The sequence below is a fragment of the Mixophyes fleayi genome, chromosome 4 (assembly GCF_038048845.1).
Source record: "Mixophyes fleayi isolate aMixFle1 chromosome 4, aMixFle1.hap1, whole genome shotgun sequence".
Taxonomy (NCBI): Eukaryota; Metazoa; Chordata; class Amphibia; order Anura; family Limnodynastidae; genus Mixophyes; species Mixophyes fleayi.
This window is the reverse complement of record NC_134405.1, coordinates 200232730-200245624: the sequence shown is the minus strand read 5'-3', so window position 1 is coordinate 200245624 and position 12895 is coordinate 200232730. Positions and strand designations below refer to the sequence as shown.

The 12895-nt window shown below is 42.4% G+C and overlaps 1 protein-coding gene across 1 annotated transcript; it reads left to right on the top strand.

Moving 5' to 3' along the window:
* The first annotated feature begins 1255 nt into the window (after positions 1-1255).
* KIF20A (kinesin family member 20A) lies at positions 1256-12885 on the top strand. The gene is made up of 11 exons (XM_075205300.1): positions 1256-1324; positions 6715-6898; positions 8230-8319; positions 8418-8537; positions 8617-8755; positions 8866-9047; positions 9195-9333; positions 9417-9617; positions 9704-9815; positions 12408-12476; positions 12712-12885. Exons 2-11 carry the CDS (start codon positions 6740-6742, stop codon positions 12857-12859), a joined length of 1359 nt encoding a protein of 452 aa, XP_075061401.1. The 5' UTR covers positions 1256-1324; positions 6715-6739; the 3' UTR covers positions 12860-12885.
* Positions 12886-12895: the final 10 nt, after the last annotated feature.

The window sequence follows — 12895 nt, the reverse complement described above, 5'->3', positions numbered from 1 at the left end:
TGAGGTTTTGTTTTTTGTTTATAAAAAAGGGGGGATGTACAGAAATAAAAAATAGATATACAGTTAATACATAGCAAACTTACTTTAAAAGCATCTTTTAAGTAAGTTTTTGCTTGATACATAGACCCCTGATTCTGATAGGAACTGAGAAATACTTATTATTATTATTATTATTATCCTTAACTTTTATTTATAGGGCGCCACTAGGTGTCCGTGGCGCTGTACAGGGACAAACAAAATTACAATACAAGGTGAGACAGCACAGTACAGTAAACAATAATCACAGTAACTCAATGAGCTCAACGCTAGGGTAGGGGAGAGTCCGCATACGACGGAGTCCAGGAGGGAGGGCACGGGTGACAGGGAAACTCCCAGAGGGAGAGGAGGGAGCGAGGGGGGACGGGGGTGAAGAGGGTCCTCAAGGAGGAGGGCTGATAGCTGGAGAGCAGAGTTAAAAGTGGTGGAGACAGAAGGAGAGATGACCCTGCTCAAAGGAGCGTACAATCTAAGGGGCGGAGTAGACAGACAAGAGAGACACGGGGGAGGGAGGGAGATAAGGAGGAACGGAGGATAACTATGAGGGAAGGGGAGTGAGGGGGAAGAGGCAGAAGAAAAGGTAGGAAGTTAAGTGGGAGACTGAGAGGCTTTAAGAAAAAGGTGGGTTTTTAAAACCCGTTTGAAACAGGACAGATTAGGGCAAGTTCTGATGGAGGGAGGGAGTTTGTTCCAGTGGAGGGGGGCAGCGCGGGCGAAGTCTTGGATACGCGCATGGGAGGAGGTGATAAGGGGGGAAGAGAGGCGACGGTCATTGGCAGATGACCGAGGAGGGAGGAGGGAGGAGATGTAGGGTGCAGTGGAGTTGGCGAGGCCCTTGTATGTATGTATTATTATTACTTATGATTCAAGCCACCTCTGCAGAGATAAATATATACAATGTGGTGAGATACAATGTCTGAGCTCTTCCAATGAGTCCTATAACACATCCATTACCACATTTCCTTTTATAACCACATACAGTATAAACCACATTGCTCTGTATGTTACATGACTGCAGGTTGCTACATGCTAGTGATGGCAATGTCCCTGGAGGAAGTGGGGCTGAACTAACACGACATGCTAGTTTCAGTGAACGAAGGACTTCCAACAAGTTTGTTCGACCTTGCAACATCTCATTGGCTAGTTTAGAGCGGTCAGCTTTCTGATTGGTTGACTTGCACGGACTTGTTTGTGAATGGTCGGACACCCCAGCGCTCAATTTGAAAACTACAGTTCGTAACAGTCGGGGAGTTAAGAGTACAGAGGTGGCTGCAGCCGGTCCCGGGAGGTGAGTGCGGGCGGGCACCGGGGGCTTTACCATAGCTGTGCTTTGTAATTCATACGTTACGGCGTGGGAAAGGGCACAGTGAGCGGAGCGCTGCGTGGTGTTGGATGCACGATGATCACTTTATCAGTCTGTATCAGTTTGTGATATACATTAATCATGTGTAGATTCTAAAATGTAACCCATCTACTTATCCGGAAATTATACTTTCATATATGGATTTCAAAAGATCCTCATGCTTAACGTTATGACACGTTAATATTTATGGTTACCTGATTGTTAGTAACATTGCAGGCAACTCTATAGTAATCCATAAAGACTGTCAAAATCCATCTTGGTCTGCAGAAAAATAAGTTTGGAAAGCGAAGCTTCTTCCTGAATACAGCGCTTTCTGAATACAGCGCTTCCTAACACTGAGCAAGTGTTCTGCGTTATCTCCGTCTGACTTGTATGGTGCCTGATTCGTGGGAGCTTAAGGGGCTTTAAACAGCACAGACAGAGCTAGCACATTGGGAAATGCTATATCCTCATACCAAAGAGAAGTTATCTCTGTCTTTAATTCAGTTATCCTGACCAGAGACGCCATTGTCCATTTGTTGGACTTAAATGTTCTGAGTTTTGGCCAAGTGACTATTGCAAACTGTCTATGCAGTCTGATTAGATGTGCAGAAATCTGTCAAATCTGATCACAATTTAATTTGGCAGACCTGGTATTTTGTATTTTTTTGTGTGCTTAAATCATAGGAAGTGCCTGAAAACCCTTCAGTTTATGTGTACCTGCAACATGTCTGTGGTTCAGTAAACTTTCCTATTTCTGCTTTTTTGCTTTACTGTGTTCTGTTGCATGGGGCAGCACGTCACCATTAATCTAAATAAGTTAAAACAATATATTTAATCACCGAATGCATATCAGACATGTAAGCAGGAAGGAGCTGGGGGCTGCATGTTGCCCATTGCTGCTCTAAGGGCCTGGGGGCATATTTATGTTAGATGCCTAGCATTTTTGTTTGAACAGTACCTCCATGCATGTGTGTGGAAAGCAAGATGCCTTCCACATCTGCCTTTTCTGTAGAACACACCATGTGTAGGCACTTTTGAAAAGCTTAAATACTGCAGATCTGAATGAGCCCCAAGGGTTGTACATATGAAACACACATACTGTCTGGCTTCACTGCATTGTATTTCTTAAGCAGAATGCATCTAGTGCATTCTGGCTTCATAAATATTCCTGAATGTTTTTAGTTTTAGGTGGAATATTTAATCTTTAACCTGTTGTTAAGAGTGAGCACTGAACATGTAAGCAAATGCCATTTTTCTATAAACAGATATATCCTCGAATAGTAAATATTTAAGTAAAATTGTAAGTTCGATTAACTGGTTTATTTAAACAGCATGGTTTATAAATAATTTTCAACAAGCTATTTTATCCATGCATGGAAAAAGACGTTATTTAAAAAAACAAATACTTTTGCTTAGGCTATATCAGTAACACACATAGTAATGTGAAGCGCTGTTGTTTCTGCCCTGACGCTTGAATTTACGTTGGTTAAGGAATGATTGGATATTTTAAAATCCTGACTAACGTGTTTGGCATCAGTGGATGATAGGGAGTGACTCAAGTGAGCTGCTGAAACTTGACAGGTGTTGGAATGTATTAGTAATGGATTTGTGTTGGGCTTTTTTTTTTTATATTCCAGAGAAATAGATTTTTGACAGTTCCAGCCAGCTGTGAATGTTTGATAATTAGAGGTCTGTTAATGAAATAGAAAATAAGCCCTAAATCTAGCGAAAACAATACTATTCACCAGATTTAGGGTTTTACGGAAGTCCCAAGGCCAGTGAAGGCTATTGCTAGCGGTAGCCTACGCTGGGGAACATAGGGAAGCCTATCGATCATGCACAGTAGTGTTACAGATACCACCGCTGTCCTCTGATTGCTACCACCATCTCAAGATGGCAATAGCATGGGTCACTGCATGACAATTCTTTATTGTTAAAATTTGATTAATTTATTTCTAAATTTTGTAAACTTCATGAAGTGTAAATAAATGATTTCTTTTTGTGTTGGGTCTGGCACTGGAAGGTCTGTGCACTGACCTGGCAAGCAGCAAGACTTCTCTTACCACTGCTGTCCAGTGATGCCAGAGAGTTGAGCCAGCATGCAAAGATTTTCTGTCAGTGTGATCTTAGTCTTTATAAACTCCAGTCCCATACATACGTATGTCAGGCTTAGAGGGCCTGCTCTTTTCAAATGGATTGAAATTGCACAGCATAGTGCCCTGAAAATGGTTCAAAAGTGTTAGTCCTGGATTGCATAGCCCAGCCACTGTTTTGATGAGGTAAAACAAATGGATTTAGTATGATATTATATTAAAGAGTGTATGGAACCTTGAATTTCTTTCCAGTAGTGTTGAATCATGAGTTTTATGCTCTAAAAAGCATCCAGCAAGAAATGGGTAAATAGAGTCCATTTATGTTATATTAATATATATTTTCCTTGCTGGTAATGCACATAGAGGTTTTTCAGGCAGTGTTTTTTTGCTGTTTTTCCTCCCAGTAGGACATGTAATCTATGCTTTTGGAATGGTTCTGATGGCAAGGCATTTATCAAATGTATGGAAACTTTCATAAACATTTATGGGGGAAAAACTGGTTACGCAGGTGTCTATCATAAAGGTGGTGGTGCATTTTTTTTGTCTATAGCTACTTGAAAAATGACAATCTGGTTACTATGGCAACACCTGTTAACTATCTACCCCAGAGCTTGATGCCAGATGCAAAATAAATTGATTATGTTGAGTGGAGCAGTAGCTCTCAGGAAAATATTCCTTATATTGTGCCCACTGCCCAGCTCTTGCTTCCGGTGTTTTTAATTCTCCTGTGTCAGAGTTCACTGATGTTCAGGGGTCTATTTACTAATGGCTGCATTTCCCCCCACCCCTTGATAATTATCACCCCTTATTGCATTAATGATACAATGCAGTCATTTATTAAATATCATCATTCCTGGACAACGCATTTGATAAGAGGCTGCCCAGCGGCGACTTTTTATTTTTACAATAACTGGTATCTGACCCGCAGTCTTTAATGCACAGAGCTGTTTTTCGGTAGTTACATGAGGGGAGAGCACGTAGGCTGCCGGAGAGGTATCCAATCCATCAGGATCGAGCTCTGAAAAGCAAGTATCTCTTCCAATGTCAATGTTGGCTTTCTTCACAGTCTGCACAGTAGTTACAAAGTGCAGTCACCTGGTTTTGTTGTGGCCCCACTAAAATTTTAAAGAAGTGCAGAAGGCAGCATTTGATAGTTATTGGTAAGGACCACACTGTGGGTAAATGTAAAGATGAACTTGGTTTTTAAGGAGAGGCTGTGTATTCTGATTTGGAATTCTTAATTCAACAACGCTTTACTATTGTTTATTTACTTATTTATTTTGCACTTATCTTGCGCCAACAATCTCCCTTACCTTTCACAAAAAAGAAAGATTAAGACAGCGTGGACATAGCATTTTATTATTATTATTATCGTTTATTTGTTAGGCGCCACAAGGTTTCCGCAGCGCCGTACATGGTACAAACAGTAGACTATACAGGGTAAAACAGTACAGGACAATAAACACAAAGTACCAGTACTTCAGAAGCTCCAAGCAGGCAGATACAGTAGAGACGGAGCAGAAGAACAGGTATGGAGACAGGAGGGAAGAGGGCCCTGCTCATTCGAGCTTACATCCTAAGGGAGGGTAAACAAAGTCAGGCACAAAAGGGAGCCAGTGAAGCAACGGGGAGAGAGAAAGGGGGCAGGGGAGAACCAGAAGAGGTGAGAGGTTAAGTGGATGGTTGGTAGGCATTAAGGAACAGGTGAGTTTTAAGTGCCCGCTTGAAGGAGCACAGATTGGGTGAGAGACGAATGGCGCGAGGGAGGTCGTTCCAGTGAAGGGGGGCAGCACGGGAGAAGTCTTGGATTCCAGAGTGGAGGAGAGGCGGCGATCATTGGCCGAGCGCAGGGAGCTGGCGGGAGTGTGAATGGAGAGGAGGTTAGAGATGTAAGGGGCAGTAGACTGAGAGAGAGCCTTGTAAGTGGTGGTGAGGAGTTTGAAAAAGATTCTGTAGGGGAAGTGGAGCCAGTGTAAGGAAAGACAGAGAGGGGAGGCAGAGGAGGAGCGGCGTGAGAGGAAGATGAGTCTCGCAGCCGCATTGAGTATAGAGCGGAGGGGGGCAAGGTGGGAGCAGGGGAGGCCAGAAAGAAGGAGGTTGCAGTAGTCGAGACGGGAGATTATGAGGGCATGGATGATAGTTTTGGTGGCATCTTGAGAGAGGAAGGGACGGATGCGGGCAATGTTATGGAGTTGGAAGTGACAGGCTTGGGCAAGGGATTGAATGTGGGGGGCAAAAGAGAGAGGAGTCGAGAGTGACACCTAGGCAGCGGAGTTGGGTGACAGAGGAGATAGTGGAGTTGTTAACAACGATAGAGAGGTCATGGTGAGAAGGGAGCCTGGGTGGGGGAAAGATGATGAGTTCGGTTTTGGAGATGTTAATTTTAAGAAAGTGAGAGGACATCCAGGATGAGATGGCTGAGAGGCAGTCAGTTACACGAGAGAGGAGGAAAGATCAGGAGAAGAGATGTAGAGTTGAATATCATCAGCATATAGGTGATACTGAAGACCGAAAGAGGAGATGAGAGCCCCAAGGGAGGAAGTATAGAGCGAAAAGAGTAAAGGGCCAAGAACAGAGCCCTGAGGGACTCCAACAGGGAGAGGGGAGGGGGTGGAGGAAGAACCAGACGTGGATACGGAGAAGGAGCGATTAGCAAGGTATGAGGTGAACCAGGCATGGACAGAGCCAGAGAGGCCGAGTGAAAGAAGAGTTTGCAGTAGGAGGGGATGGTCCACGGTGTCGAAGGCTGCGGAGATGTCAAGGAGGATGAGTATGGAGTAGTGACCCTTGGATTTGGCTGATAGGAGATCATCAGTAATTTTAGCCAGGGCTGTTTCAGTGGAGTGGAGGGGGCGGTAGCCGGATTGGAAGAGGGTCAAGGAGGGCATTTGAAATTAAATTTACAGTTCCCACATTAAGACAGGTCTTTCGCACACATACTTAAGATAATCTGTCATTGTACAAATATTTTGTGTGCCTCCTATAGGGCTGGAGTAACAGAGACATGCTGTACAGCATAGGTGTGTTTAGCGCCTCATTTTTAAAAGGACTTAGATTAACCCTATGGACTCATCTGGGTGGTTCACTGAAATTTTATACTTCCACCTAAAATGCTTAAACAGATGCTGCTGCAAGCTTAATGAAAACTGACCCCTTATGCCTGAATCTGAAATCTCAATTGTTGAAACATTTCAGTGATTTCTGCGCCAACTTTCCACTGATTTTATTATTTTTGTAAAGGAAAAAAATAAACTCGGCCCCCAACATGGCGTGCAGTGCATTTTCTCCTGATCTTCGTCTGTTTTCTGATGATGAGGACTCTCCAGTCTTTGAATCCACTGCTGCTGATTGTGGGACAGGGATCCGCAAAGATCTTCTCAATGATTTTTCTGTTATCTCACCAGGACTAGCTCATCCTACTCCGGTATGTACAGATGCCCTCTCATCAATTGGATGTGTGTCCCGAGATCAAAATATTGTAACATTGCAAGTTAGCTATCTACCTGAATCCTTTACATTGTTTCCATGCAATTCTGCCAGTTACAATCTGGTTAGGTTACGCTTTCCTCTGGTAAAACACAGCCTTATTAATAATTGACAAGACTAGAAATTAACCAATTTCTGCTCCTGTTTTTTTTTAAAAAAAATTTGTCTCTGGTAGTCCCTGATTTACTGTGACACTTAAAGCAATTGGTGGATTCTGAAGATTAAAGATTACCTGTTGCCTACAAAAAGCTGCACCTTAAACAGATATTTAGTTATGTATTGTTTGTTCGGGTATTATTAATAATAATAATAATATTTATATGGCGCCACAAGGTTTTCGCAGGTCTGTACACAATACAAACAATAGACCATACAGGGAAAACTGTACAGAACATTAAACGAGTAATATCATGACTTCAGAGGCTCCAAGCAAAGCAATTATAGTGAAGTTGGAGCAGAAGAGTAGGTAGAGAGACAGGAGGGAAGAGGGCCCTGCTCATAAGAGCTTACATCCTAAAGGGAGGACAAACAGATGGCTAGCACAAAGGGAGTCGGAAGAGAAGAACAAGTGCAGGAGGAGCGAGGTGAAGAGAGCGAGCATGGAGAGAGGGTTAAGTGGAAGGCTGGTAGAGTTTGAGGAAGAGGTAGGTTTTGAGGGCCCGTTTGAAGGAGCACAAGTTAGAGGACAAAGGGATGGAGCGTGGGAGGTCGTTCCAGTGCACATGAGGTGATCAGAGTGGAGGAGAGGCGACAGTCATTGGCCAGTTGCAGGGACTGGGTGGGAATGTGGATAATGGGGTGGGGTTGGGAGGTGTTACAACTGTATTGTTTCTTTTACAATTAGCTTTATACACACCACCATGTAACTTGCTAATTTCTGGGCAGCTATGAATATGTGACTATTAAGTGTGGGCGTGTTCACTGTACATATGAGAACATCTCTTGTGACAGCAAGCTGCCAGCTTGCAATATGTTGGCTCTGAAAGATCACTTGAACTTGGTGTCGCAAGAATGTCTGCCCTAAAGTATTTTTACACATAATGATTTGTGTGTTGCAAAGGGTTTACTAGGTCTTCGCTGTTTTTCCAAAGCTCGTGAAAGGTACACATTAATACAGATTAAAGTTTTAAACAAAACCTTACAATGGTCTCTCCATGTTTTACAATCTAGATGACAGGGAAGGTAGCATAAGGATTGGAAGGGGTGGAATGGAGTACCACACATTTTTGTCTATAAAGTTTTATTGACCTGTAATTATTTTCTTTTCAGTTATTGCCTGATGAAGGCAATGATAAAGTTATGGTATATGTCAGGATCAGACCTTTTGTAGATGATGAGGTTGAGAAAAAGGAAGACCAGGTAAGAGAGATCGGGATAATTGCGACACAAATTGTCCAAAGTCTTACAAGGACTGAGAGATTTCTATTGTGTACCTTCAACTGTGTTCTTTTTTTCAGGGTTGTGTTGTGGTGGAGAATCAGGAGACTCTGATATTGCACGCTCCTAAAGACTCTCTTACCATGAAGAAAACTGAACGTGGCCTGGGACAAAGTGTGCACAAGTTCACATTCTCTCAGGTAATAAACTGCACATGATTTGTGCAGAACAGTACAACTTTGTCTGTGTGCTTTCACTACCATGCTCTTCGTATATTAGATTTTTGGGGCTGAGGTTGGCCAGAAGCCGTTTTTTGATGGCACAGTGAGGCAAGTGGTGAAAGATGCACTAAATGGGCAGAACTGGCTTGTTTATACATATGGAGTCACCAACTCGGGCAAAACATACACTATACAAGGTATGTTTATTTGAAGAAAAATAAATACAATTTATTATAGATATTTTGTGTTACGCACTATTCACATAGGTTAAGTATTAACATTATATTAATAAACATTTCCTGATTAGGGACTAGCAAGGATGGTGGTATTCTTCCTCGGTCCGTAGCCCTGATCTTCAACAGTGCTCAAGAACGCCTGTACAAAAGCTCTGACCTCAAGCCTCTCTCTAATGAAGTGATCTGGCTGGACAGCAAACAAGTGCGTCAGGAGGAGATAAAGAAGATTGCCTTGCTTTCTAATTTGCGTGAGGTTAGTGCTGTTGGTGGAAGTCTTAGTTCTCTTGGTATATTGTAAACTATATTACACATGTCAGTCTGGGATTATTTAGCTGCTACTAGGTTTTTTAGGCACTTTAGTTAAAATTGCTGAGATGTTTTGGGCTTTTTTTTTATGCAGGATGAACTTATGACACCCTTGAAAAGAAGTGGTGGCAATGAGTCCCAGCTTCGGGCTGGCTCAAGTATCAGCTTTGACAGTGGCATTGGTGGACTCTCTTGTACAAATCATACCAATCAGAACAGCCTTCAGTTGGAAGGTACTTAACAAGTAACATACTGCCTGTTCATAATGCATGTGTGGGAAACATTTTTTGATTTGTGTTTATTTTCTACACTTCAGACACCTGCTCACGCTGGGGTGATCAAGATGCTATTTCACTAGAGGAACCTGCTGAGGTGCAGCTCTCCATTTGGGTGTCTTACTTTGAAATTTACAATGAGTTTGTATATGACTTGCTAGAGCCCATGCCATCTGGTCCAAACCGCAAACGAACCACCTTGAGGTTGTGTGAGGACAGAAATGGAAATCCCTATGTGAAAGGTAGGGTTGTTTAAGGACTTAAAATAGAGAAGTGTTTTGGTTCAGATTGGATTCAAATTGGCAAACAATACTTGTTTTTCCAACAGATCTAAACTGGATTAATGTCCACAGTGCTGATGAAGCTTGGAAGGTGCTGAGAGTTGGAAGGAAAAATCAGAGCTTTGCTAGCACCCATCTAAACCAGAATTCTAGCCGAAGGTGAGCTGAAACTTTGTATATGTTTAACACATTTATCACTGGAGTGTTTCATACTTTACTAGACTAAATAGTCTATTCTGGTGTATTTTATATAGTTGTTGTTTGGAGCGAGATGATATAAGGCTTTATTTTTGTAGCCTAAAGGTATAGTGTAGTGAGATATAGGCTTGTGGCACTTTAATAAAAATGATAGCTAGTTCTAGCTTGCTTCCCCCCCCCCCCCTTCCCCTTTCCTGTTAGGGCCTTAGTTTAATTTTAGTGCATGTAGATGTGGCTGCATCGGCGGTTCAGTGGAGCTGCGGCACATTCCCACCTCCTCTCTTTGTCTGTATAGCAGGCTCATTTTCTGTTTGATTGTGTGCTGCCTGGTTTGTTTGTTTTTATACTGTTTTTGTTGTTTTTGTTGTGTTGTGTTCCAGCTGTGTAACGTCAGATAGGGGGAGATCATTGAGCGTTAAGACTGGGGTGACTTCTATGATGAAGTTCACCTTTGCCGTCAGGGCTGTCTGTTGCAGACGCTTTGTGTGCGCAGCCTGCAGGTCTCGGGATTGCATGCCGTGAGTGCCAAGGGGTTCTGGTTCTGCCTTGGTCACTGACCAATACTGTGGCTAAGCTTGTCCAGTTAGTGCAGTCTCGACCTTTTGGGCGGTCCTTCTACAACTCCTCCAGCTTCTGTAGCAAGTGAGGTGGATTCTATTCCTGGTTTGCTAAGCCAGGGTCCAGCTGGACCTGTGGTTGCAGATTCTGTAGAACCAGTCTTGTGAACTCGGTACAGGGTTTGGTTTTGGTTTCTTCCTCTTTAGAGAGGATGTTGCACTCCACTACTCATTCAGACTGATTCTGAATTTGAAGTCTCTAAACACCCAGGTCAAGTGCCCATATTCAAGATGGAGTCTTTGTGGTTGGTGATTCAGATTATGGAACAGGGAGAGTTCATGGTGGCTCATCCTTGAGGTCTGTGTGCATGTTCCAATCTGGGAGGTCATCAGTCCCCCCCCCCCCCTCAGGTTTGCGGTTTAGTCAGATCACTACTAGTTTCAGGCACTTCCTCTTGGTCTGGCCACAGTCCCGCGGGTTTTCACCAAGATCATTGTGGCACTGTTTCTGTCCAAGGGAATTACGATCATGCTTTACCTGGATGATCTTCTGAAGACTGTGTCCCCAGCGGTACTCCTGTCTCATATCTGGGTAGTGACCTAGACTCTGGAGTTCCATGGTTGGATTCTCAACTTCAAAAAGTCCAAGTTGATCCCAACCCAACAAATGATATTTTTTGGGGGGTAAGGGGTGGGCTTTAATTTGACACCCAACAACAGCAGGTGTTCTTGCCTTCAGACAAGTTTCTAGCTTTAAAAAAGATGGTAAGATCTCTGTTGGTTGTCAAACAGATGTCTGTATTTCTGCATGAGGGTTCTGGCCAAGATGGTATCGACTTTAGAGGCGGTGCTGTTTCCTCAGTTTCATGGGCTGGAGTTCCTGTCGAAACTTCTGTCGAAATGGAACAAGTTCACTCTGAATTTGTCCGACCAGTTGTTAAGTCTGTCTCCTTGTGTGTCAGTTGCTCATTTGGTGACAGCAGAAACAAAATCTCTGCAGGATTACAATAGATGCCAGCCTTCGGGGTTGGAGTGCCGCCGTTTCAGGGTCTTTGGACTGGATTGGAAGTATGGATTCTTTCAATGTATTGGAACTGTGTGCAGTGAGAGCATGGAATTTGGGGTTGATTACTTTCATCTGCCACTGCAGTACTAGCAGCTGATGAGCAGCTTTAGCGCACATTGTATGCTAGGAGCATGTAAGGTGCTGGAGAGCACCTCATGCTGCTGTCTCCTTCCTGGGCCTAACTTGTAAGCCCCGGTCAATACTGCTGCAGGTAGCGACCATAAACCCATGCTGCTGCCTTTGTTAGACCGTTTTTCTGCATAAGATATGGGGTTTTAACAGTTGCATCTAATTTTATTTATAGATCACATAAGACCACTGGTGCTGAGGCAGTTTATAATTTACTTGCTTTGGGCAAAAAGGAGAACTAAACGGGACTTTTTCACAGACCCATCTCCAATGAAAATGGTGGTGATTTTTTTTTGTTTTGTTTTTTGTGTTCATCTCCATTTTTAACAAGATAAGGCATGCATTTAAGCATTCTTCAACAGCACCAGATTGATGTAATTCCATCATCCCCACTTTTTTAACTTTAATTTATTAAAGCAGACCTTTTACTAACAAAGCTAGAAAGAAAGTTAGTGTCCTCTGTAAATGTAATGTAAAATCTCTTGTTTTTTGCCCCTTTTTTTTTTTTTTTTTTTTTTTTTAATCCTTCCGGGGATCCTATTGACGGCACTGCTGTGTTGAATATATTATTGCTCGATGGGTTATAAATATTCATTATATCTTCTGACATGCAGGATAAAGCGTAGTGACATAAACAGTTAAAGTTGTGATGTAAAGAGATTCCAATGATTTAATACTCTTAATTATTGATTAATTGTTTACAGTTTGATTGAAAGTGAAAAGTATGCTGACTGTTGGAGGTACTTTGTAACGATATATTAGTTGTCAATGTTATAGGAATGTGACTTTGTTTTCTTTCAGTCATAGCATCTTTTCTATTCGGATCCTCCATTTGCTGGGCAAAAATGATTTGACCCCAAAGATTAGTGAGTAAGTACACATGCACACTTTTGTATATAGTAAGTGTAATATCATCTGTTTCCAACACTGCTACTTTATATAGCTGTTAGGGGTGTATTCTGATGGATTTTATTTTTGTGTGGTTGTGAATTGTTTTATGGGGTGTTTGTTTTTGTTTTAATTAAATTTTATGGCGATCATATAGTAAGGTTGTATGACCTTTTTAATTTTATATATTTTTATTTTTTTTTACCCTCCTGTAAAGACTTACTTTCTGTGATTTGGCTGGATCTGAAAGATGCAAGAATCAAAAAATTGGGGATCGCCTCAAGGAGGCGACAAATATCAATACGTCTCTTCACACTCTAGGCCGCTGCATCGCTGCACTGAGACAGAACCAACAAACCAAGTAAGTGATCTCTTTCATAATAACAATGTCACAGCCTACA

Coding starts and splice junctions, on each gene's coding strand:
- KIF20A (XM_075205300.1), top strand. CDS start 6,740: ATGGCGTGCAGTGCATTTTCTCCTGATCTTCGTCTGTTTTCTGATGAT. Junction 8,538..8,616: donor ACAAGTTCACATTCTCTCAG/GTAATAAACTGC, acceptor TTCGTATATTAG/ATTTTTGGGGCTGAGGTTGG. Junction 12,477..12,711: donor TTGACCCCAAAGATTAGTGA/GTAAGTACACAT, acceptor CCTCCTGTAAAG/ACTTACTTTCTGTGATTTGG.